This window comes from Dipteris shenzhenensis, chromosome 25, assembly GCF_047967505.1.
Source record: "Dipteris shenzhenensis isolate YYH24624 ecotype China chromosome 25, Dip_SZ_1.0, whole genome shotgun sequence".
Taxonomy (NCBI): Eukaryota; Viridiplantae; Streptophyta; class Polypodiopsida; order Gleicheniales; family Dipteridaceae; genus Dipteris; species Dipteris shenzhenensis.
Window position 1 is genome coordinate 20,323,768 of NC_141620.1, and position 25,922 is coordinate 20,349,689.

At 40.8% G+C, this 25,922-nt stretch overlaps 2 protein-coding genes across 3 annotated transcripts in view; one reads left to right on the forward strand and one right to left on the reverse strand.

Moving 5' to 3' along the window:
- The first annotated feature begins 1,249 nt into the window (after positions 1-1,249).
- Positions 1,250-2,078, forward strand: LOC147885578 (ubiquitin). The gene has a single exon (XM_087396151.1). It carries the CDS (start codon positions 1,740-1,742, stop codon positions 2,076-2,078), a length of 339 nt encoding a protein of 112 aa, XP_087252277.1. The 5' UTR covers positions 1,250-1,739.
- Positions 2,079-16,341: 14,263 nt separating this feature from the next.
- The window catches only part of LOC147885579 (amino acid permease 3-like), a 59,106-nt gene continuing 49,525 nt past the window's right edge, over positions 16,342-25,922 (reverse strand). Inside the window, exons 7-8 of one of the 2 annotated variants that reach the window (XM_087396576.1) lie at positions 17,215-17,366; positions 16,713-16,951 (exon numbers count right to left, since the gene is read on the reverse strand). In XM_087396576.1, coding sequence (XP_087252702.1) covers positions 16,861-16,951; positions 17,215-17,366 — 243 coding nt within the window. In that variant the 3' untranslated portion in view covers positions 16,713-16,860. Of the gene's footprint in view, positions 16,952-17,214; positions 17,367-25,922 lie in introns of both variants that reach the window. The other variant, XM_087396577.1, reaches the window with a different exon arrangement.

A 25,922-nucleotide genomic window follows, 5' to 3' on the forward strand; every position in this document is an offset into this window, starting at 1 on the left:
TCAATGTGTTTGGTCATTGCATGAAAGACCGGATTCCATGCTAGCTGAATAGTACTCATGGAATCACTATGCAATGTCGGTACACTTGTATGAATCCCCAAATCTCCCACTAGCTAATCAAGCCATATAGCCTCCTTGCAACCCTCTGTGGTTGCAACATACTCAGCCTTTGTGGTAGACAAAGCAGTGCACTTCCGTGCACGAGACATCCACAACACTGCACCACCTGCAAAGGTGAATACATAACCAGAAGTGGATCTCCTACTATCCACATGCCTTGCATAGTCTGAATCCATGTACCCAAGTACATGCATGTCTCCTCTACCAAAGTAGATGCACATCTCCTTGGTACCCTTCATGTACCTCATGATGCACTTAACTGCCTCCCAATGCCTCTTTCCTAGATTAGCCATATACCGGCTAACAACTCCCACTGCAAATGCAATGTCTAGTCTAGTAGCTATCATAGCATACATAAGACTCCCAACTGCTGATGCATAAGGAAACTTGGCCATCATGGCCCTTTCCTCATCTCATTTGGGACTATTTGTATGACTTAGTTTCACATATGGAGGCAATGGAGTACTCACTGCCTTCCCCCCCTCCATATTGAAACGCTGCAATACTTTTGTAACATACTCTTTTTGTGAAAGCCAAAAGAGTTTCCTACTCCGATCACGCGTGATGCACATACCAAGAATATGACCTACAAGTCCCAAATCCTTCATATCAAAGGCCTCATGCAACTTGGCCTTTAATGCATCTAGCTCATAAGTATTCTTGCTAGCCAATAGCATATCATCCATATATAGTGTCAGGAGTATCAGGCTATTATCCTTAGCCCTTTTAGTATAGAGGCAGTGATCAATTTCACTCCTTCTAAAACCCTGGGACCAAATGAAAGCATCAAACTTCTGATACTATTCTCTAGGCACTTGCTTAAGACCATAGAGACTCTTCTTCAGCTTGCAAACTAAATGCTCTTTGCCCTTTTCTTCAAAGCCTTCCTGCTGCACCATGTAAATTTCCTCATGCAAATCCCCATGCAAGAAAGTTGTCTTGACATCCATCTGCATCTCCATATCCTCTGCTGCCACTAGTCCAAGCATGCATCTAAGTGTGGTCATCTTCACAACCGGAGAGAATATCTCAAATCCAAAATCTAGGACAAAGAAGGTATCCCCCGACCAGCACGCTTGATCTTCGCCGGTAAACAGCTCGAAGATGGCCGCACCCTCGAGCACTACAACATCCAGAAGGAGTCCACCATCCACCTCGTCTTGCACCTCAGAGGTGGCATGCAGATCTTTGTCAAGACCTTGACCGGTTAGACCATCACCCTGGAAGTTGAGAGCTCTGATACCATCGATAATGTTAAGACGAAGATTCAGGACAAGGAAGGAATTCCTCCGAACCAGCAGCGGCTTATCTTTGCAGCTGGAGGACGGCCGAACCCTCGCTGACTACAAAATTCAGAAGGAATCCACCCTTCATCTCGGTCTGCGGCTATGAGGTGGTATGCAGATCTTTGTGAAGACGCTGACGGGGAAGACCATAACCCTCGAAGGTGAAAATTCTGACACGATCGATAATGTCAAGACCAAGATTCAAGACAAGGAGGGGATTCCTCAAGATTAGCAGCGGTTGATTTTTGCAGGCAAGCAGTTGGAAGACGGTCATACCTTGGCCGATTACAACATTCAGAAGGAATCCACTCTGTGCTTCGTTTGAGAGGTGGCATGCAGATTTTCGTGAAGACTCTCACTGGTAAGACTATCACTCTGGAGGTGGAGAGTTCAGACACGATTGACAACGTCAAAACGAAGATTCAGGACAAGGAGGGTATTCCCCCTGATCAGCAGAGACTTATATTTGCTGGGAAGCAGCTCGAAGATGGGCGAACTCTTGCAGACTATAATATTCAGAAAGAATCCACCCTTCACCTGGTCCTTCGACTGCGAGGTGGACAGAAGCTGTCGGTTTTGAAGAGCGCAGTCGCACTAGGTCTGAAGAAGTTTCTGTGTTTTGTGTGTTCGTCGTTTATGGATATGTGTACAGAGCTTATGGCAGCCCTATGAGAATTAGAAATACTTCTGTGTCATCGTGCTCGACCTTGTTATTGTTTGGTGCTGTATATTCACATATGCCTTGAACTGTGAAGAATTGTATCAAGAACATTTTAGCAATCTATTATGTTCTGTTCACCTATTACAGAGATAATTTGGGAAATTTCAACGTCTATTTGCAACGGTGTTCTGTATTTGAAAGTTGTTATGACGGGTTTTATATGATGGGTATGTCCTAGAAAAGATTCTGTTGTTCGTCCTTATGTCATGAGGTTTGTCTCGGGAGACATGTATCTTGCATTCTAGATGCCATGTATGTTGATGATTTATCTTGTTGTGTTTCTTTGCCTAAGAGCTGGTCCCCATGGACGGGATGTTCTCTCCCCAAACAAGAGAAAGCTACAAGAGACACAAACAGTTGCCGTGCTGCAGAAATGATCCCTAAGGGGGCAAATTGTCACCTATTCTATAGTGGTTCTCTGGTTTGGAGCGGTGCGCCAGCGCACCGCTTGGAACCCTTAAATGGAAATTACACACTGGTTGGTGGGTTCATCCAAGAGGACTTGAAGCTCCTTTTGTTGGCTGAAATTCTCCAATTGTCTTATTTATTATTGGTGCATGAGGACTAAGGTGGTAGATATGCACCAATGACATCTAATAAACTAGGGATGAATGTAAGTAACCAAGGGCATTGAAGTTCCTTTGCTTCTTTCAAATTGATGAAAAGAAAACTATCGAGTCTACATTCTAAGCAAGGTAATATTTAGAGATACACTAAGAAAGGGGGGCCTAGTTTGGAGGCCTTTATTAAGGGTGGCAATGTAAGGGTTTTGTGGTTAGGGAAGGTAAAATGTGATTCCCCTCCGGAGTCTCCTTTTTTATGTCATTTGTGAGCATTGAGCTATTGTTACACATTCTTAAAAGTGTCCCACGTCATTTTTTGCCAAGTAGCCTCCTTCTATTTTGGTTCTTTCTCTCTCTCACACTCACTCACACATACTTTCTTTTTTAAGAACTCTCTCTCTCTCTCTCTCTCTCTCTCTCTCTCTCTCTCTCTCTCTCTCTCTTCTCTCTCTCTCTCTCTCTCTCTCTCTCTCTCTCTCTCTCTCTCTCTCTCTCACACACACACACACACACACACACACACGCACACACACACACACACACAGAGTTTGCAAATCATTCGAACCTCTCTCTCTCTCTCTCTCTCTCTCTCTCTCTCTCTCTTAGTTTACAAATCATTCGAACTTTCCTACATAGGTTTTCATTATGGGCTTTCATCACAAGTGTTGCAAATTAATCATTCATTCATTTGGATAATTGTTTTCCTTTGATAGAACTAATTGGAGGCAGTGCTCACGAGTACTTATACTCACTTATTTAAAACTTATCCTTTGCTTCAACACCGATTTTGTCATAGAAGATACTATTGAATGGTTTGAGCTTGATTCTTTGAGAGCTCTTGGGCTCTTTTGTTTATGTAGAGGATGAATTGTCTATGAATGAGTTGGCAATTGAATTGTATGAGGGTATTTTTCTTTTGTCTTCGGAGCAAGAAATGCTCTGAAGTGTTGATTTATTTTGGTGCATGATTCTTTTGCTGTTAGTAAGTTTTCTAGCCCCTCATAAGTATGCATGATGATAAAAAGATATTTTGATGTGCTTATTTGGAAAAGGTTATGCTAGATTCTCTTGAAAACTTGCCCTTGATTGATAAAAGGGGTTAGGGTAAGAAAAGTATTGGGAGAGGCATCCTCCAAAGGACAAACGAGTGAAGAGATTCCTTCCCTTGAAATTTTGAAGTGTGATTCTTTTGCCTTTAGTAAGTTTTCTAGTCCCTCATAAGTATGCATGATGAGAAGAGAATATTATGATGTGCATATTTGGGGAAAGTGCATGCTAGAGTGACATGGAAACTTTCCCTTGATTGATGAAAGGGAATAGGGTAAGAAAAGTAGTGGGAGAGAGATTTGCCAAAATATAAACAAGTGAAGAGATGCCTACCCTTGAAAATGAATCCAAAGTCCAAGTGCCTCGTCTAAAGTCTTGCGAATATATGTGGAGGAAGACTTACTCCCTTACTCCCAAAGTGTTGCCTTCAATTTTGAGGCGAAGAGTGGTGAGGTAGTCATACGAGTATTGGATACACCATAATTCTAGGCAAGATTTCCTTCCAAAGTCTTACCTTCAATTTTGGGGTGAAGAGTGGTGAGGTAGCCATCTAATATGAGTTTTGAATACATGATAATCCTAGGTGTATGTTCCCTAAGCCATCTAGTAATTTACTTCAGGGAGTCACACTCCCATATACAAGCATTTTCTTATGTGAACGGTCTCATTATTAATGCAAGAGGTTGTAAGAGAGCTATATTTTCAACTAAGGCATCAAGCATTTTTTGCAATAACATGCATATGATCATTCCATTTAGCTCCTCTTGTATATGCAACTCTATTCTTCTAGAGATTATACTAGTTTAGTGGAAAAGTTTCTAGTAATAGAGTAAATGTTGCAAGAAAGGCCTCATTCTTCCCTATATCTTGAATGATTTCATGCTAGATTCTTGTCTCAATGCAATTTGCTTCTTTACTTGGCTAGCATTAGAGGATTTCTCCACATTTTGAAATCCTAGCCATATGGTGAATTCTAAAGCATTAGATTTCAGGTATATAAACAATCTCCCTCCTCCAAAAGTATCGAATGTCCAAAAAGCACATTTGGTTGGGTTTAAGCTTAGATGAGCCATTCTACACTTTGCAAAACATAAACTCAAGTGTTGTAAATGTTCCACTCTTTTCCCAAATACTGAAAAATCAAGGAAGATTTTCATAAAAGATGTAAGATACTCAGCAAATACCTTCTGAGAGTACTTTTGAAAGGTTGACGGAGCATTCTTAAGACCAAAGGTCATGACATTAGAAGCACGTACTCCCCATTCAGTGACAAATGCTGCTTTGTCTTTATCCTTAGGTGCCATTCTTATCTAGTTGTAGCCATTGAAACCATCAAGAAAACTATAGAGTTCATGACTTGCGACCAGCATCTAGCAAAGGAATCACAAAATGGTAGAGGAAAAGGGTCAGTAATGGTGGCAACATTGAGCTTTTTGTAGTCCCCACATATTTTGAGTTTTCCTTTCTTTTTGGGCACAATGACAATAGGTGAAAGCCATGTAACATGGGTGAGAGGATATATAAAACCAACTCTCAACAACTTATCAATTTTCTCTTTGACTTGTTTTGCATAGTTGGGGTTCATTCTGTATCTTCCTTGTACCACTAAGGAATAATCTTGCTTTAAGTTGATCATGTGTTGACAGAACTTAGGGTCTACTTCCTTCATATTAGTATAATGCCAATCAAAGACGTCTTTATATTTTGTTAATAAGTCTTTTGAAAGGTGGAGGAAGACTTGCACTTATCAAACTATCTTGGGGTTGTTAGGCTCTCCAAGGTTCATCTCTTCCAAGTCATTTTGTCAGACTCTGGCACTCTTTTGCATATGCTCCTCAAATTAAGTTTCAACTTTTAGGATGGCCTGTGCAACTGTTTTCTGATTGTCTTCTTGTAGGGTGTCATCTAGGTGGGCATGATTGTCGTTTATCATCTTGTGGTTGATAGAATTTTCCTCCGTGATCGTGTTCCATTTTACAATGGGGGCTCTTGTGTTTGTTGATTTGAGCATGTATACTAAGGAAAATTTCCTCCTCATCTTCCTCAAATTCAACTATCATGTTGATGCCTTCTCCTTGTAGTGGCTGAACTTGTTTTGGAAAGCTTCTCTTTGAAGAGAGATTTTAAACTTCTTTTTGCCTTCCTGATCGTTATCCTCTCTAATCCCCTGTCTTGTTTTACTTTGGCAGCTCTCAGCCATGGCCTTCCCAATAACATGGAATAGGCACAATCTCTTTCCTCCATTTTGAGTACTACAAATGTGACTGTCAAGGATAGTCCCATAATGGTAATTTCCTGTCCTCTTGGTATTCCAAGAGGTTGTATTCTTCTTTGGTCAGCCATTCTGACCTGAAATGGTGCTGGTGCAAGTTCATTGCAATAAAATTTCTTAAATAGATCCTCAGAGAGGATGTTTACTCCTGATCCTCTAGCTATAAATACTTCTGGTATCCTTTTCCTTTTATAATCCACATCTATGAGTGGGACTAAATTATCCACATCTTCAATGCTAGATGTGTAAATGTCGGGTGTTTCCTCTTCATCATCACTCTATGGATGATTTTTTGTTTGAGGAATGTTTGTAAAATGCAAATTCTGACATAATTGATCCTTGAATATTGGAACAAGATTCAGAAGTTGATCCAATGTTATCTAAAACTTTGGAATTCAAAAGCTCTTTAAAGAAGAGTGTGGGGTATTCATGTTCATATTTGGCCTTTTCTTGCATCTGATTGCTGTTTTTCAATGGGGTGTCTGCAATTAGAACGGCTTGCTCCTCTTTGATTTCCGTCAGCTTGACCTTGTCACCTCTATTTTTCTATTTTGATGAGTCTGAGCTAGTTCCCTCTAGCAACTCACTTTTTTCTTTGGGAATATATCTTGTGTTGGAAGAAGCTTTTCTTGTTGTGTGCGTATCTGGAACCTTGTTAAGTTGTTGGATGTTGCTTTATTGAAGTTTATTATATGTAGTTTGAAGTCGAACAATTTTTGTCAGAAGGTTGTCGAACTATGTTTAGAGTTGTTTGAGGTTGAGCTTAGCCTTACCCTTGTGTTGGAGCTATGATGATCTTGCTTCTGTTATTGCGTTACTCGCAAGCACTTGCTATAGAGATTTATTTCAGACGTGCTTGACTGAGGCCAGTTCATTGGCTTTGCCATCATTCTTGGTGCATCTCCACAATCGGGCATGGGCTTTGTACCTTTAGATTTGGTCAGAGCTAGTGCATGTATATTACCCTGATGTCTTTGATTTTGTTGATTGTAATCCTTATTTATAGGATCCAAGTATACCATATGAACACCTAATGGTGGTTGCTACTGCTATTGATTTTGGTTACCTCTTGCATTATAATCGATTATGGGGATTCCTCTTTCTCCTCTATTCTTGCACCAAAGTTCACATGGAGGACCTTGTATGTGGCCTTCCATGCCATAGCCTGTGCATGCTTGATCTTGGTTTTGTCCCTGTTGATTTCCCCAATTTTGCTGATTGGGTCTGCTTGGTGCATTATTGAATCTTTGTTCTCCTTGCCTACCTATTGCAATCTGATTAGCTGCCATGGGTGGGGCTTGATTGTTTGAATTTTGCACATGAGGAGGGACTCTCCCCCTATAATTTGGATTATACCAGTATCTCTCTTTCTCATGATTATCCTTCCTACAAAATGCACAAGCAACTTTAAGTGGGGGTGGGGGTGTTTTTAAAGTTTCCAATTGCTCCTTAATCATTTCTTCTAACTTAGAGAGCTTATCTGATTTTTTCTTGCCTTTTTATTTCTCTTTGGTCTCGCTCTATTTTTTCTTTTTCTTTGAGGTTTCTTCCTCTTCACTCTCATCATCTGATGTGTAATCATTTGTATCATCACTTTCCTCTTCTTCTGCATTAGTGTCTGTCTCTATTTCACAATCTGTGTCAGAGTTGGAATGCCTTTTCTTCTTTTGTTTTTTAGACCTTGACTTCATGCCTAGTCTTCTTTTTGCTCTTTGTGCCACATCAACCATGTTGTTTACTCCTCCAAGCTGATCTCTGCCAGCTACTAATGTCCGTAATTCTTTGTTTAGTCCCTTACAGAAATAATCTGCTAACTACTCATCAGTGGGTTGTTGATTGTTTTTCAACCTTCTATTCAAATTTTTGAACATTTGTGCATAGTCTTCAACTAAGAGATGTTTTTGCTGCATATTTTGAAGCTTCTTGAGTATGTCTTCTAGAGCTTTTTCTTTACAAAAATGGCTTAAAAATGCAGTTTTCAATTCATCATAAGAGGCAAAATGAGCTACACCATATTGCATAAGCCAAATCATTGCCTTACCATTAAAAGTTGCTGCAAACTGCTCTTTTTTGGTGAGGTTCGGAAGTTGTCCGAATCCGCTTGCAGCTCACCTTGTTTTAAATTATCTGACATGACTATCCTGCGATAGACCTCGCGCCCCCCCCTATTCCATTCTCTCTTCTCCTTCTCTTTCTCTTCTCTTCTCCTCTCCTCTTCTTTTATTAAGGAGTGGGAATTGAACCCAAGACCTCCCCATTCACAAAAGAAAGACTTACCAATGGGCCATGAAATAGGAAGTGATGAAAGTGTAATGATATTGCTTATGTTGAAATCTCATGAACTATAACTCTCTAACAGTAGGGAAATTCCTCTTGCTGTAAAAAGCAAAAGTACTTCATTTCATGTGCTCTATTCATGTCTCATACTAGATCGTAGATTTTGAACTTTTTCAAGTTCATTCCTTGGATGCACGCCACACGAGGAGGGTGGATATTTATGTCACTTCTCGACGAGTTCAATAATTTGGTGCTTGGTCCTCTGCTCATTATGGCTACCAATTGCCAAGATCTCTTTCTTGATCTTCATGTCGATCTTCAACAACTGATTGTACAATGCATTGCTCAAGGAGACGATGAGTGGGATGATACACCGTGGATGGTTCAAGGTGAAGAACTAGTGATACATTGGGAGGGCTTTGATTCCAATTCTACTCATTGTGCGGTGATCCAAGCTACTTGTTGCATCGGAGGTAATTGAAAGGGTGACATTCTTCCAAGGGTGGGATGATCCACAAGCTTGGGGGGAGATTTGGTGCATCTGCTTATTAATTCCTATGGATAAGCTCATCGTGAATGATTTCTTCTGAACCTCACTACAAACGTTTCTAGGGCTTGGCTATAGTCGGTAATGTTTCGACTAAGGAATCCCCTTGTACCTAATCAACCCTTTGTGCCACATTTTGAGCTTCAAGTTGTAATCTTTTTGGAGATAAACTATCAACAAAGGATTGCAAGTTTATTTTCTCCTCGCATTTTGTTGCAAACTTCTAGGTTCTATTCATATCCATCTCCAACCAAATTCTAGGGTGATCTACCAGATTCTTGGACAGTATAAATTGAATATGTAATAAGAAGGGTGGAGCTGAGTGAAGATATTTGGACATCAAGAATTCTATGGATAGAAGAAATATATGTCAAAAAACATTGAAAAGAATCTAGAATTCTGACCTTTCTTTTCCTTTTCCATGCTGTTGGAGTTGCATTGGTGAATCTCCTGCTCTTTCCCAAACTTGAACTGTAGCCTTGGTAACCTGGAGATCTGGTAGTGGTAGTAGTCTTCAGGCAGGTTTCTTTAGGCAAGTTGCAGTCTGGATGGAGTAGTGTGCTGGGTAGGAAGGGATTAGAGAGGGAAGAAAAAGGATGATGGGAGGGTGCTAGCAGGAATGAAAGATTGGGAGGCAGGGGAGGGAAGAGTGGTTGTGGAACTGATTATGAAATCATGAATGGCACAAGTTCCAAGGCAAAAAGTGTCCCTTTCACATGTGCCAAGTTTCAAATTCCAAGAGATCTGGGTCCCACCCACACGTGTGAAAAAATGACTCCATTTCACACGTGTGGGATTTAGCATCTGCCTTGTTTGTATTTTGCACTAATCTTTTTCCTCCTGTTTAATCTCTCATGTGTCGGCCCTCCCGTCTCAGCTCTCTTGCCTCCCTACCTCCGTACTCTGCACCATCAGCACCCTGACTAGCAGCACAGGTTCATCCCCAGCACAGGGTACTCATCAGCAGCACAGCACACCCACATATAGCTTCCAGGTCTGTAGGACTCTTTATATCCTGATCTTCTTGTTTAATAGTATAACACACATGGTTGTAGGATGTGATGTACCTTGGATATTAGGATAAAGATTATAGGCATTCCTAAGGTTTTTCCACTGCAACCACAAGCAGGAAGACTTTTGAATTGTGCTAATTGAGTGAGAGATTGATCATCTCTATAGATTTAACAATAATTGCAAATCTTAATGTGTGACAATTGCATTTAAGGATAAAACTTCTTTAGTCTATGCACTTTTCTTGCCTTTCATAGAGTCAATCCATCCTGCATGAACTTGGAAACACATTGAAATGACTGAAGGCATGTTCCAGCATGCTGCCTCATGAATTTGTAGAAAAATGCGAGGAGAAGGCTTTAGGAATTTCAAACAGCCGAAATCGTGTTTTGTTGCAAATATTGAACTATTGCTTCATCCACCCCTGTTATTCTGGTTTCATGTCTTTCTAAGTTGTCCATGGCTAGACTCTCCTTGCATGGAGTGTGATTGGTAGGAAGGGATCCGAGAGGGAAGGAAAAGGATGATGGGAGGGTGCTGGTAGGGATGAAAGATTGGGAGGCAGGGGAGGGAAGAGTGGTTATGGAATTGATTATGAAATCATGAATGGCACAAGTTCCAAGGCAAAAAGTGTCCCTTTCACATGTGCCACGTTTCAAACTCCAAGAGATCTGGGTCCCATCGACACGTGTGAAAAACGACTCCATTCCACACGTGTGGGATTTAGTAGCTGCCTTGTTTGTATTTTGCACTAATCCTGCCTTGTTTGTATTTTGCGCTAATCTTTTCCCTCCTGTTTATTCTATTCTGTCTCGGCCCTTCAGTCTCAGCTCTCTTGCCTCCCTACCTCCCTACTCTGCAACATCAGCATCCTGACCAATAGCACAGGTTCATCCCCAGCACAGGGTACTCATCAGCAGCATAGCACACCCACAGATAGCTTTCAGTTCATTATTTATGGGTTCTTCCCTCAGTCTCTATAATCTTCTTGCCTTCCATAGAAACAATCCATCCTGCATGGATATGCAAACACATTGAAATGACTGAAGGCATGTTCCAGCATGCTGCCTCATGAATTTGCAAGAAAATGCGAGGAGAAGGCTTTAGGAATTTCAAACAGCCGAAATCGCGTTTTGTTGCAAATATTGAACTGTTGCTTCATCCACCCCTGTCATTGTGGTTTTGTGTCATGAATGTACTCTCCTTGCATAGACTCAATCCATATTCTATTTAGTTGTAAAGACGGAGAAATCACTGTAGGAATGCAGATCTTCAAGTGTGATAATTGCATGTGAGGGTAAAACTGTACTTATGGGTTCTTCCTTCAGTCTCTGCACACTTCTTGCCTTCCATAGACTCAATCCATCCTGCATGGACATGCAAACACCTTGAAATGACTAAAAGCATATTCCAGCATGCTGCCTCATGAATTTGCAAAAAAATGCGAGGAGAAGGCTTTAGGAATTTCAAACAGCCAAAATCGCGTTTTGTTGCAAATATTGAACTGTTGCTTCATCCACCCCTGTCATTCTGGTTTTGTGACTTTCATAGTTGTCGATGGCTGTACTCTCCTTGCATAGACTCAATTCATATTGTATTTAGTTGTAAAGATAGAGAAATCACCGTAGGAATGCACCAGCATGTCACTTCAAGTATTTACAGGAAAATGCAATTTCGAGCTGTTAGGAATTTCAAACTGTCCATATCGCGTTTTATTGCAAAATTGTCAATGTTGCTTCATCCACCCCTGTCATTGTCTTTTTGTCTCATACCATGTTCTCCATGGCTGTAATCTCTTTGCATTGCTTTATATGCAGTTTGTCAGAGTGATGGCAAGAACCAAGTGAACTGTAAGGAAAGTTGGCAAAGGGCCAGGGCTTGCAGCAACAACAGTTGTGGCAGGTACCAAGAAATTTAGTGTGCCTCCAAAGGGAAGAGGTACACATGGCAAGAAGGGTAAGCCAATGAGCCTGCTCCAGCAAAAGGCCAAGAGATTGAAACATGGTGCAAGTGTGCTAAGGGAGATCAGGAAGCAACAGAAAGCTATAGGCTTTGCAATCCCCAAGGCACCTTTTCAAAGACTGGTGAAAGACATATGTGATAGTTGGCACCTTGGGTTTAGGTGGAACAGGACTGCCATTCTTTTCTTACAGAAAATGGCAGAGGATTACTTGGAAAAATATTTTGAAGATGCAATGCTGATAGCAGCCCATGCTCACAGGGTGACTCTGATGGCCAAAGACTTTAACACTTTGTCCAGAGTGAGATGGAGGTATCACAAGCTTGTTCATCCTGTGGAATGGCAGGACATAAAGATGAGAGACATATTATTAATTCCACCTACAAGGAAGTCGAAGGTAGATGAGGTTAAGGTTGTTGAAGTAACCCACTCAAAGAACACCAGAGGGAAGGCTGCTTATGAGGAGTCACTGAAGTAGTAAATAAAAGAATCAAAATCTGTTATAGATGTGGAGACTGGAAAGAGGGAGCTGCAGATACAAAGAAGGTTGCAGGAGTTGGGCCCTAATATAGTTGTCCATATTGAGGATGAAACTTCAGTGAATGATTTCGACTTAACAAAACCATGCTTGGCAGCATTGGCTCATAAGAATGAGTGTTGCTCAGATGCTATCATTCTTGTAATGCTCTAGTAAGTGTCTATTATTTTACATTTGTTTATAAAATAATCCTCCTTGTATCTCCTTTATACTCTACCCTAATTATTTTTTGGTCCCATGCAGCATGATGAGAAGCTGACTTTACCACTCTGTACAGCATACAGTTCATATTATTGATCCTGCCATTTCTTCTAAGTTAAGAGATGCAAAGGGAACTCCCATCGGTATTTCCAACTGATTCAGACACTGCAATTTTGAAGTTATCGATGTTTTGCTACTTCCATACCATAACAGGTATGTGGGTGACTGCTTCTTTTGGGATTCTTCTTTAAGATTGAGAACTCTTGTAGCCTTTGATTTCTTAATGCTTTTTTCCTTACGTAGTGATCACTGGAGTTTTGTTTCTATTGACATCCAGCAGAAGCAATGCTTTATATTCAACTCTCTTAAAAACACACACAGAGAGCTGAAATTATAAGTGGTGTGTGTGCTTTTTTTAACTTCAAACTTCATTATTTTGATTTCATACTAACTAAATTATATGTATTGCAGTTGTATTAGAAGGCTTCTAGATGCATTGGATCACTGTCCTCCTAATGTCTCTCTTTTGGATTCAATAGAGCCAATAAATCTAGAGGTAAAAAGTCGTTCCCTCTACTAATGTCTATTTCATGCTATGCCTTTAAACTTATTGAATAATTTTGTTTTGTTCAGATGTTAACAGTTTCTAACATATCTTTCCAACTGTACAGACACCACAACAAGATGATTCAAGTAGCTGCGAATGGAGAGTGTTGATCAGTGACAAATATCTACTTTCAAGCTATTTTGAGATGAGACAGCCAGACCTTGTAAGAAAAAATAATTTTCATTTAGCTTCAAGATAATTGATAGTGGTACAAAGTGTTCTAAATCATCATATGCCATTGCAGATGAGAGAAGATAGCTTCAGCTCAAACTATGTATATAATTTCAGAGCTGATACAATTTGGAAGTTTTTGAGCTATGCCTCCCCCAAACATATTGTACCAGCTACTGTCGAGTTGGGTGAGAGCTCTAAAGTCCGAGAAGGTGTCATACACCTTGATGACACAAATGAAGCTGATGTGATGCCATAGGAACAAGGACCTAGTGCTGATGAGGAGAAGCCACATGAACAAGGACCTGCTGCTGATGTTGTTGAGGAGAAGATGGACTAGCAGCAAACAGATGCTCCAGGGCAGTAGAGGAGACAATGGAGCAGTACCAAGATACTGTACAGGACAGGATGGAGCAGTTGAAAACAGATTCTCCAAAAAATGATGATACGAAGAGCTTGGACCATGTAGAGTAGCCTCTGGATCAAGTTATAGATAAATAGAAAATGGTTGTCAAGAATATGTTCTACATGTATAATTAAACACTTCTGTACAAAATTTTACTTTATTGAATACAATACCTTTGTTTATGGAGTCTGTGTTATCTCAATTTTCAAATTTTCAATATCTTTGCATTTTATTGAACTCTCTCTTCTTTTGAGCACCTGCAAAAAAGCAATATGAATCAATAGGGTAAAGTAAACTAATAGCAGTGCTTAATGAGACTAGGATAAATCAGATGGTGTACCTTTTTATTGTTGTAGATAAATAAAAAGTCCTTTGAAATAGAACCTTCTGTCTCAAACAGAATGTCATTGCGCAATTGAGCTAGGGAGCAACATTCTCTTAATGAGATATTGACTAGCACATTACCATTCTCAACAACATCAATATCAAGAAGTTTATTTTCTACACCAAAAGAATCTTCATCTTGATTCATTGGGACTAGTTTTGTGCCTAGCATTTGATTGCGCTTATAATAAAAAGAAAAAATAAAATTTTGTAATGCAACCATGTACTTCAGTTGCATAGAAGGTTGAACAACCTCACAAAACACTAAACTACATGTCTTCTTATCCCAACCTTTATCCAAAAATTCTGGCATGCATGCCGAACTTGTTGCTTTAACTGTGAACATTGTTTTTGAAACCTTCACTGGAAAGGTATTAAACAAGTCCACAAAAACTATGAGAGGCATGCATAAAGAAATTTTTATTATCCTTGTGGCAATATTGGGCCTTAGAGCTTTCTGTACTTCTTTGAAAAGCTTGGCCCTATATGCCTCTGTAACACTAAAATATGGGTGAGGCCAATCCGCTGAATTCCATGCTGGAAGGTCTTGTTTCCTTAACACATCATGTGTATTAGCATTGTCCAGCAACTGATAAAAATGATCAGTAAAAAATATACCCAATTGAGCTAGCTCTATTGCACATCGACCTTGGTATTGTTGTTCTCCTATCGATCCATGCAAAACATCTATAAATCCCAGAATACAATCGATGTTTTGCCATGTCTCATACGATGAAGGGTATAAATCTGAAATAAAACAACACAAGAATGTCAATAAGCAAAGAAAGAAAGCTTCATCTTAAAAATCCATACACCTCGTAAAGAAAAAAATCACAATAGAAAAATATACAATTAGGCCTGTGTTGCGGAAGATCATTTGGATAGTCTCGCAAGACAAGTTCTTTATGCATGTACACATGCTGAATCAAAACTTCTTTCACCGATATCTTCCCTCTGGTGATTTTAAAATCTCGTACTCTTCCCTTCCATGATGCCAAGAAAATGTTTTTTGTCTGGGGTCTTTTTCTTTTGCTAGGTTGCATGAGCACCCATGCTCCTTTCGAAACACTAAACCTTTCCCAAGTTTCTTCCGTTTTGACTGTACTTGAATTCTCTACCAAAGAAATAGAAGAAGCAGGTCCACAGGGTAAGGATGTGTGGTATAATTCTGCCTTCATAGCATTATCATCCACAGAGTATCTTCCACAAGAACGGCCATGGTTTTTATTCACCATGGAGACCTTGTGAATCTGTAACAATAGCAAAGTAATGTAAACAAGATAACAAATTGAAGTTTCAAGAAAGAGAAAGTGGGCAGACAGACAATTAACAAGAAACATCTTACTCTACGCCAAACAGGATCAAGGGAGCAGTTTTGGAAAAGAAGAGGCTGCTGCATAATGAGGCAGTGGTGTAGAATGGTAGACCTTTTCGAAGGAAAGGCAGCACAACATTTCAAAGTTCAAAGGAAGGTGGAAGCGGGAAGGCCCTTGTCAGATAAAATGTCAGACTAGATTCTATCTTCATGTCCAAAGATCTTGTGAGAATAAAAAACCAATCTCCACATTAATGTAGCACGCTTGTACCTACATAAAGTATTGTTTCTTTTTTCTATTTTCTCTTATTTTTGTGAATTTCCAACGTTACGTTGGCCCTCTATTGATTGGTTGAGAGCTTATTTTTCCAAACCGTAAAAGGCCCCAAAATGAGCTCCCTTTTTTCCTAATGTATAAGGAAAAGCCTAATCATGGCAACTTGAGTCATGTCGATAGAGTATTGAGCCAAGGCCCAATAAAAAAGTAAACCTGGTTGAGTGGGTTTTATATTGACACCATAAATTCAAGCAAAAGGATAAAATGAGAACGTTGCTACTCACAACCCATGATTGGTCACGAGATGGAAGACGTCGGATTAGGAAGATGAAGAAGAGCTCGAGGAGGCAAGTCAAGTTACTATGGAACAATTTAAGGACCTGAATGCTAGTCTCAAGTTTTAGTAGCATTCTTGTTAGAGAGACAGAGAGAGACAGAGAGAGACAGAGAGAGAAAGAGAGAGAGACCATAGACATGTACTTGCTTGTGCCCCATATGCCCCGAGAAGGAGAAGGTGAGATTGTTTTAACAATAGCAAAATATTTAGAAAAATGACTCCAAAAAAGATCGAAAGTTTCCAGCTTGTTAAGACATGAGACTCACAAGAGATGGATCAGAAATATACTTTTGATGGAGATTTGATGGGACAGTTTTTTCAAAAAGCTTGTCTCTCTAAACAACCTATTCAACAAGCCAACGTGGGGAATAGACATACAATGTATGCAAACTCATCTCTTAGAAATTCATCTCCCTTTGTCAAGGGCCATTGGCATAATAAGACGTTGGATTAATACTAAAACAAGTGTCCAAAACTGCTACATTTTAGTACTGTGTCTTGAATGGTACAAAGAACTTCAAATTCTCCACAACACCCTCAATCGACGCTGCAAGAGCTGCTAGGGAAACCAATAGAAAAATTGTACTGATGGATTGCATTATAATCCACCAAGTTGTCCAGCGCTTGATTTTCTTTTGAGCTATGTACATTTCAATGGGAAAGTAAACTGTCAAAGGCCAGAATGCTGAAGCTCCGAGGATTCCCATTATGCCATTGAAAAAGGGGAGAGTCATTGCAACAACAGTCGTGAAAATCACGAAAGTTGTCCTCCATACCAATCTGAACAAGTTGATAGTAATTATCCCATAGGCTGGCAGATTTAGTTTGTATTCTTTATGAATGAACTGGCTCTTTGGAAATAAACCTGACATCCAATATTCCAAACATGCAAATACAGGCTGGCTAAATACCTGCCCAAAGCAAAAGATGTGATCTCTCTCTCTCTCTCTCTCTCTCTCTCTCTCTCTCTCTCTCTCTCTGTGACACACAAAAAAAAAAATTTGGGGTGAAATCCATGTTTTTTTATATTACAAAAGGCTGTCCCCAAAGTGGATACCATAAAACAAAAGAGCAGAAAATTTCATTGTAAGACAAGTACACAGTGTAATTTATCTGACGAACAGACAGGCAATCATAGAAGGATTTCCTAAGCGACATCCGGAAATAGTAGTACATGGAACAAGTAGGCTCTCTAAACAAGTTGATAGTAATTATCCCATATGCTGCTGGCAGATTTAGTTTGTATTCTTTATGAATGAACTGGCTCTTTGGAAATAAACCTGACATCCAATATTCCAAACATGCAAATACAGGCTGGCTAAATACCTGCCCAAAGCAAAAGATGTGATCTCTCTCTCTCTCTCTCTCTCTGTGTGACACACACACACAAAAAAAAAATTTGGGGTAAAATCCATGTTTTTTTATATTACAAGAGGCTGTCCCCAAAGTGGATACCATAAAATAAAAGAGCAGAAAATTTCATTGTAAGACAAGTACACAGTGTAATTTATCTAACGAACAGACAGGCAATCATAGAAGGATTTCCTGAGCGACATCCGGAAATAGTAGTACATGGAACAAGTAGGCTCTCTAAAGACACGGTGGTTTCTATCTTTCCACAGAGTCTAGAGTGGCCAATATCAAACCCATGTAAAAAAAGATTAAACTTTGCCTTCTCACACACATTTTAGGGGTGAAAAACCTCACACACACACACACACACATGCACACATGTTCTAAACCTATTGTAATCTCAAATCCTTTTGCTATGTAACAATGCTTTGTATGACATTACTTTCTATAAAGAGTCCTAGAATTGCAAACTTTTGTCCCATCTTTCAAAAGCACTTTATTTATGAAAACCGCACCATCTTTAGAGACAATGGCATTGATGTACTTAGCTTTTGAAGCTTCTAAAGGATTTTCCAGGCGTGCTCCCCCCCAGTGCCCCCTCCGTCTCTCTCTCTCTATATATATATATGTGTGTGTGTGTGTGTGTGTGTGTTGGGGGTGGGGGGCGGCGGGGGGGGGGGGCGGGGGGGCCTGTTGTACCTCCCAGTTACTGCAGGCAACTGCCTATCATGATCTCCTCATTAGTTTGGGCCCCATCTTTGAAAACACATTACATAAGCTACATAGACCATTGTGAGGTCACACATGCCAACATATCTAGCCACTCGCTTAAAGAGAAAAGGAACTGCCCATGGTTTGAAAGCCACCTTGACATTTGCATTGATAGTTGCGACAAAACAACCTTTGAGGTTGAAAGATACTATTTGAAATTTATTTGGGCTCACTTGCATGCACTTTCTCTCTGCCTATTCTTACAAGAATTTGTTCTTTGGCGTGTTAAATAATTGACAACATTTGACTTGCTGATGTCATTCTAACGGGAAAAAAGCTTTGCAAATCATCTATGCAAATCCCTACCAATTGCATTAATGCAAACTGATGATAATATCTTTGCCGCTAATAGTTTCATAGAGGATTATGACTCTGCTTATGTCACAACCCGAAAAACCATCCAAAAGGCTTAGGAAAATCAAGTTTCACTTTGGTTGGATCTCCCATCACATTAGAAGATACAAAACGTATTCCATGTTAGTTCGATCAAAGCCTATGTTGGGGATATTCCTCATAATCCGATCTATGAAAATCCACTAGAATTGGAGGATAATGAGATACTTTTGGTTCCACGATGAAGTTACAAAAAAATGTCTCTTGAAGTTCGAGGGATTTCCATGTTTCAAGACTTTCTTGACATTCTTGATGCTTATGAGACAGCACTTCAGTTGAGGTCAACAGAATAAAAGACAGAGGGGATGTCACTTCTCTTTACAAAACACATCTCCACTTGCTTAGTAATTCAGTTATTGCATATATTTATTTTCTAAAATTTCAAGTTCTTTGAATTATGATGTTTTGTAGGAACAAGAATGAAGATGGATTGTGAACACAAGAGAGCAAGAAGTTAACACAAGTGAACTCCAACTAAAATGTTCAACCAAATGAAGTACAAGTACTTGGTATATATAGTACCCAAGCACTAACACACAAAATAGAATAGACTAAGTCCTAGTCTATCCTACACCACCATATCATTGTATATCTCTATAAACCCCCCCTCAATGATATGGTTGAAGTACTCTGGAATTATCTCAGAAGTACCTGATGTACCTAAAGTACCATGGTTGCATAAATTCATCCACATGCAGATATAGCAACCTATGGGAGTACAAAAGAAAAACAATGTCATTTTACAAACCCCCTTGACATTGTTTGAATATCTCTGATCCCCAAGCCATATCGATGACGTGTGAAGAGAGGTGCTGACAGGCTTTTCGTGAAGATATTTGCCATATTGTCCTCAGTAGAACAATATGTAAGATTACAGCCATCCTGAATACAATCCTGCACATGATGATAGTGATTTTCAATATGTTTCATGCGAGCATGAAAGACAGGATAATGGCGATGCAACTCGTTGTCACAAAAGATCAAAGGTGAAGATGCAAGACATGAAATGGAAAGGAAAGTAGAAAAGCAAGACTAGGCAAACATAATGGAAATGAAATAAAGCTAGAAAGAAATGTACAACCAAGCAAAGTACTTACATGATCAAGAAAGACTAGAGGATCGATAGATTTGACATGAGAAAGTACAATGCCTTTATAGGATAGGCACACACACTCTAAGTGTTAAATGTATATGGGATAAGTCCCATAGTGACACGTGGCACTCTAGGATATAAAGTAGTATAGTATTACTCTAGGACACACTAAAAGTCACTCAAATTGACTCCATTTCCTAACACCCCCCCATGGAGGAAAGGTGAGGGACTACAAGAATGGAACTAAAGTCATGATAATGACAGTTATGAAAACTATACATGTCGGTCTAGAACTAGACATAGCTCCCACACAATCTCAGAGGCAAGTGAGCATGGCTCAGAGACTAGTGAGCATAACATAGAAATCTCATCTAGCATGGCTCAGAGGCTCATCATGCATGGATGCATGATCAACTCAAAGGTCTAGGAGACCAATGCACCAACAAATAGATCTATCAAAGCCAAAAAACCATAGCTCCCACAATACATCCCCTCCTGGCTTCAAAGACTAATGAGGAACATGGAGCCACACACCAAAAATAGAAAAGAAATACATCATTTTAGGAGGACTATCCAAGGTAGAGTACCTTTATTGACTACAGACACATGATTTATTGCATTCATTTTTTGGAAACACCCCAGGGCAGAGTACCCTGTACATCATGCTTAGAAAGCAAAATCATGATCTCCATCATCCTCTAGATGTTGGAGACAGGCAGTAAGAGGATGATCCTGTGTCGGATGGTCATCTTTGTCTGCATCATCACTAGTGGCAGAAGCCACCCAACTGGCATGATCCTTCGATTGTTGTTGAGCAAGCTTCTGGTAGCACTTGTCCTCCGTATGACCAAGCTTGTTGCAATATGTGCACTTGAACGGCTTGAATGGCTTTCCTCGTGCTGGTGGAGTCGATGGCCTAGGTCTCCATTTGCTGGTGGAGGCAAGAGCATGTGTAGTATCCGCTGAGTAGGATGGAGATTCTTTGTTGCAGCGATCCTTTTCAAGAAGAAGAGATACCATATCTTCAAAGGTAGTTGATGCAATGCGAAGTACTTCAAGGGCATTCTCAAAGCGAGAAATCCCTTCCATACTTGTCATGAGGACAGCCATTTCATCCTCGTCATCCGGGCAACACTTCAAGTTGGAGAGTTGTTGAACTAAAGACTGAATTTTTGCTATATGTGCACTCAAGGTATCAAATTCTTCAATTTTCAACTTATAAAATTGCATTTTCAAAAAAACCTTAGAGTTGGTGATCTTGTTACCAAATATATTCTCGAGGCGTGCCCAAATCTCCTTAGCCTTGGACTTGAAGTCAGTATGATGAATCGATGAATCAATGAATCATCTAGGCAAAGCCCGATGATTGTGATGGCCCTAGAATTGTGTTGCTTCCAAAGCTTGCGTATTTGAGGCTCCGTTGATGCCTCAAGCGCTTCATCATCTTCGATGGCATCCCAAACATTCTCCTTCATGAGAAGAAGTTGAACTTTTGTTTGCCATGTTGGGAATCCGTCCCTTGAATTTGTCCACAAGGAGAGAGTTGGTGGAAATCGAACCCATGAAGATGACAACTAGGAGAGAAAGCAGGATAGTGAGAGTGATGGACGGAATGAAGTTGTAGAAGAGGAGGAGCAGATGGCAGCACAATGGATCTGTAGAAGAGGAGATATTGGGCACAATGGAGCAGAGGAGGAGCAATTGTAGATGGCGGGCAGAATAGTAGCAGGCAGAGAATAATGGCCAGCAGAAGAGTAGCGGGCAGAGAATAATGGCGGGCCGATCAAATAGCAGGCAGAATGGCGGGGAGAATGGCGAGCTGAGTGGCGAACTGAAGAGCTGAGTGTCGAGCTGCTAAAGAGCTGAGTGGCGAGCTGAATCCCACGAATTGAATGGCGAGCTGATTCCCACGAACTGAAGCACGGGCTGAAGTGATGATCTCTTGGCTGAAGTGATGGGCTGAAGTGACTACCAACGCTCTCCAATGGTGAGGCTCAAGGTGGAAGAGAGGTTGAGCTCAAGATGGGATTGGAGAAGGCATTCCTCCAAGGGGAATGAGGGAGAGAGGCTTCATGTCCTCAATCTCTTACCTCAACCTCTTGGAAGATAGCCTAGCTCTGATACCAAATGAAGATGAAAGACATGGAATGGAAAGGAAAGTAGAAAAGCAAGACTAGGCAAACATAATGGAAATGAAATAAAGCTAGAAAGAAATGTACAACCAAGCAAAGTACTTACATGATCAAGAAAGGCTTGAGGCTTGATAGATTTGACATGAGAAAGTACAATGCCTTTATAGGATAGGCACACACACTCTAAGTGTCAAAATGTATATGGGATACGTCCCATAGTGACACGTGGCACTCTAGGATATAAAGTAGTATAGTACTACTCTAGAACACACTAAAAGTCACTCAAATTGACTCCATTTTCTAACAAAAGGTGCCTCACCATCCTGAGCATGATGCAAATCATGCAGTAGCTTCCTTAACCACATACATTCCATAGTGGCTGCATTTGCTGCTTTATATTCAGCTTCACTAGAGGAGAGAGAGACGCGGCTTTGCTTCATACTGAGCCATGATATACATGCGGAGCCCAATGAGAAGCAATGATCTGAAATGGACTTACGGTCATCAATGCCCCCTGACCAATCTGAGTCTGAAAAACCACTCAACAATACATCACCATCTGGAGTCTTTTCAAAACCTAAGGATGGTGTCTTTGCTAAGAAGGAAGGAGCTTCCACATCTAGGTGCGTTTGTTTGTCTTGCATTACCTACTTTAGGTTTCTTGAATATAAGGCGAGGCACATACTTCAGGTCATGTACACCCTTACAATGTTGAACAACTCACTCATACCAAGCTCTAGTAAGGCTGGAAAGTTCAATGTTCAAATATCCAATCTCGACGTACCCAAACATGGGACCAATCAAATGCATAGAATGCATACCAACCCAACAGCCTTAAAGATAATGTTTACGAGAGCCTTGGATGTGGGCTTATGAACATGAAAATGTCAAAGAGAGACAAAAGAAGATGAGAAACCTAGGGGGAAAACAGAAGTAAAATAGAAGTAGTATTGATCGCCTTTTAGTCCCACAAACAAATAGTGGTTAAAATGACCTTTAGTCCACAATTTCACATGACATGTAGAATGTTGATGTGGTAGCTTGACATGGCATGTTGAGGTGGCATGCTGAGGTGGCAGCCATGACATGTGGCATGGGACACATGGCAACTTGTGGGGAGGTGGAAGGCCATACCTGAACCATGGCACCACTTCTCACTGCTGGAACTCCCCATACAGCCCACCAAATTCCAAGAGAACCGCCCTCCATGTGATGTTGGGCACATTTTCTAATATTGGAAGCTGGCCCCTCCCTACATCTGATAAAGAAACACTCCCCCTATCATAACCCTCTTTCTGGTTGCATACTCTCCAGCCTCCTATCTCTGTAGCCTCTCTCCTGTGCACTGCAGCAGTCCATCCCCTTGCAAAAGCCCCTCCTGCCACTGTAGCAGACCGATTCCTTGCAGAAGCTCCTTCTGCAGCAATCCATCTCTTTGCAGAATCCCCTCTTGCTACTGCAGCAGACCATCCCCTTGCAGAAGCTCCTCCTACAGCAGTACATGCCCTTGCAGAAGCTTATCGTGCACCAGCAGTCCATCGGCTCCTCCTGCAACAGCTCTTCCTCTTGCAGAAGCTCCTCTTATAGCTACTCCTCCATACAATCCTGCTGGTGCAGCTGCTCCTACAGCTCTTCTCCATGCAGACCTACTGGTGCAACTCCTCCGGTAGCTCCTCCTCCACATGGCCCTACAGCAGCATTTTCCCATGTCATCCTGCTCCCACTGTTGATGGAGCTCTCACCCTATGCAATCCTACTCATTACCAACAACTACGCTTAATCTTTAAGGCAAAGCTATAGAAAACTTATAGTGTTTTTGCATAGCTTTTGAAGTTGTACCAGCGAACTAAAAGTACTCAGTTATGCCGAATTCGAGTCTCTTATTCAAAGCATTGGCTAAATGTTATTGATGTATGGAAGCACATAATTGTGCAGGCATCTTTCCTTAGGATTGGAGAACCCTTGGAGCCATAAGCATCCTAGCTACGCTATTTATTGAGACAATCATTGTGTACATAGACTTATTACACAGCCTTTAGATTTATTTTCACATCTTGTACATAGCTCCAGCTATAATCTAAGTCCTTCTGAGTTGGGTATCAAGGTTGGAAGGTGTTGATAAGATTTACTTTAACACCTTCATCTTGTATTTCATTGTAATAAAGAGCCTAGATAAGAGGGAGGTGTTAAGAAATGGAGTCAAGATGAGTCAGTTTGGTGTGTTCTAGTGTGAGTTCTAGTCTAGTGTGTCCTGTGGATGCCACATGCCACATTGGGAGTTATCCCATATGCATTGGTGTTCATATGTGTGTGTGTGTGTGCTCTATATAAGAGTTGTACTTGTCAAGTGTCAAATCAATCAAGTATCAAGCTACAAGCTCTTTTTCTACATGTGAGTACTTTCATTTGTTCATTGCTTAGTCATCTCATTTCCATTTCATTATGTCTTTCTTTGAGTATCATTATCTCTCTGACTTTATTTTGTTTTTCTCTTTGATGAGACAACACTAGCAGATGTACCAACTCTTTTAGTCTCATAGGCTGTTTGGCCTTTTAGAGACGTTAATATATATCTATCTATCTATCTATCTCCCTTGCCTACCCTCTCTCTCTCTCCCTCTCCACCATGTGTCTTCATGTGGTATCAGAGCCTCCCTTCCTACCTTCCCCTTCTTCTTGCACTACCTAGAGAGTGAGAGAAGCCCGCAAATGGAAGCTACCCTCTCCTCCAAGGTAGAGTTCCCTTCCCTTAGCCTCACCATTGTTTGGAGCTATTGGAGGAGGTGATCAACATCGACCATCAGCTCGGAAAGCCTTGCCATCAACTACCCCTTCAGCCTGGATATATGCCTCGCTGTCAACTGCTGTTTCAGCCTGCAAACAGGCCGTACAGCCTGCCATACACAGGCTGTACAGTTCGTACGGACTGTACGGACTATTCCAGCACTGTACAACTTGCCCACCAGGCCTCCGTACTGCCTTTGGGACTACTTCCCTCACTTGCTGCATCATACCAGCCCATACAACCTGCACGTACACCCACCATTGCTGCTCATTGCCCTTGCGATGCGTGCCATTGCTGCTCATTGCCTCTTCTCCTCCACATGAGCTGAGCTATCCTCATTTTGCCCCCCATGAATTGCTGCTCCATCTTCCGCATAATGACATCTCTATCCTCCGCCTCTTCTACCTTCATTTCCAGCCCTTAGTTTAATCTCTTTTCCCACTCCTAAAGTGCTGAAGACTGAAGTTCCCATTTCCCGAGGTACACGATGAGTTCTCTCTCTTCAAATTCATTGCTCGTGGAGAAGTTCACGGGGGAAGGATTCCCTACTTGGCAAACTACGGTTCAGTTGCTCCTCATGAAAGAAAATGTATGGGATGCTATTGAGGATGACGCTCCCACAACGGATCCTCAACAACTCAAGACATGGAAGCAACACAACTCAAAAGCTATTGCAATCATCAGACTTTGCCTCGATGATACTTTTATTCATCACATTGACTTAGGCAAAACTCGAGGCATAGGGCTCATTGTACTTACACCCCAGTTTTTTTCTGATTCACCTGGTCCCAAATGCTAAGTTCAGGCACTCCATAATGCCCCCAACTGACCTATCCTACATAACACTCGTCTACCATTTGGATTCAGATTTCCCTTTACCTCTCTCTATCAGCCTTATCTTGGATTAGCCATCCCAGGGCGTTAACTGCAATGGCAAAAAGTGGTGGGGATAAGGGGCAGCCTTGACTTACGGACCTCTTACAAGCAAAGGGAGCAGAGATAAGACCATTCACCTCCACTTTAGCCCTTAAGTTGGACAACAAGGTTTCAACGAAGCTTCTAAACCTTGGTCCTACTCCCATGACCTCAAATGACTAAAGAATAAAACCCCATTCCATTCTGTCATAGGCCTTGTCCAATTCAATTTTCATAAAGCAAATGTCCTTCCCTACTCCTCAACTAACTCCAACCCTTACCACATTGTGATAATAGCTTCTAGAACGTCCTTTGCTTTTATGAGCCTTTTTAATCCTCTGTTATCCATTTTTGCATTTTAATCTTTAATCTTAGGTCCAAGGCCTTTGCTAATATTTTGTAGCTTGTATTTAGCATTGTGATAGAACACCAAACTAGAA

Bases quoted from the DNA above. Each gene is read 5' to 3' on its own strand.
- LOC147885578 (XM_087396151.1), top strand. From the start codon at position 1,740: ATGCAGATTTTCGTGAAGACTCTCACTGGTAAGACTATCACTCTGGAG.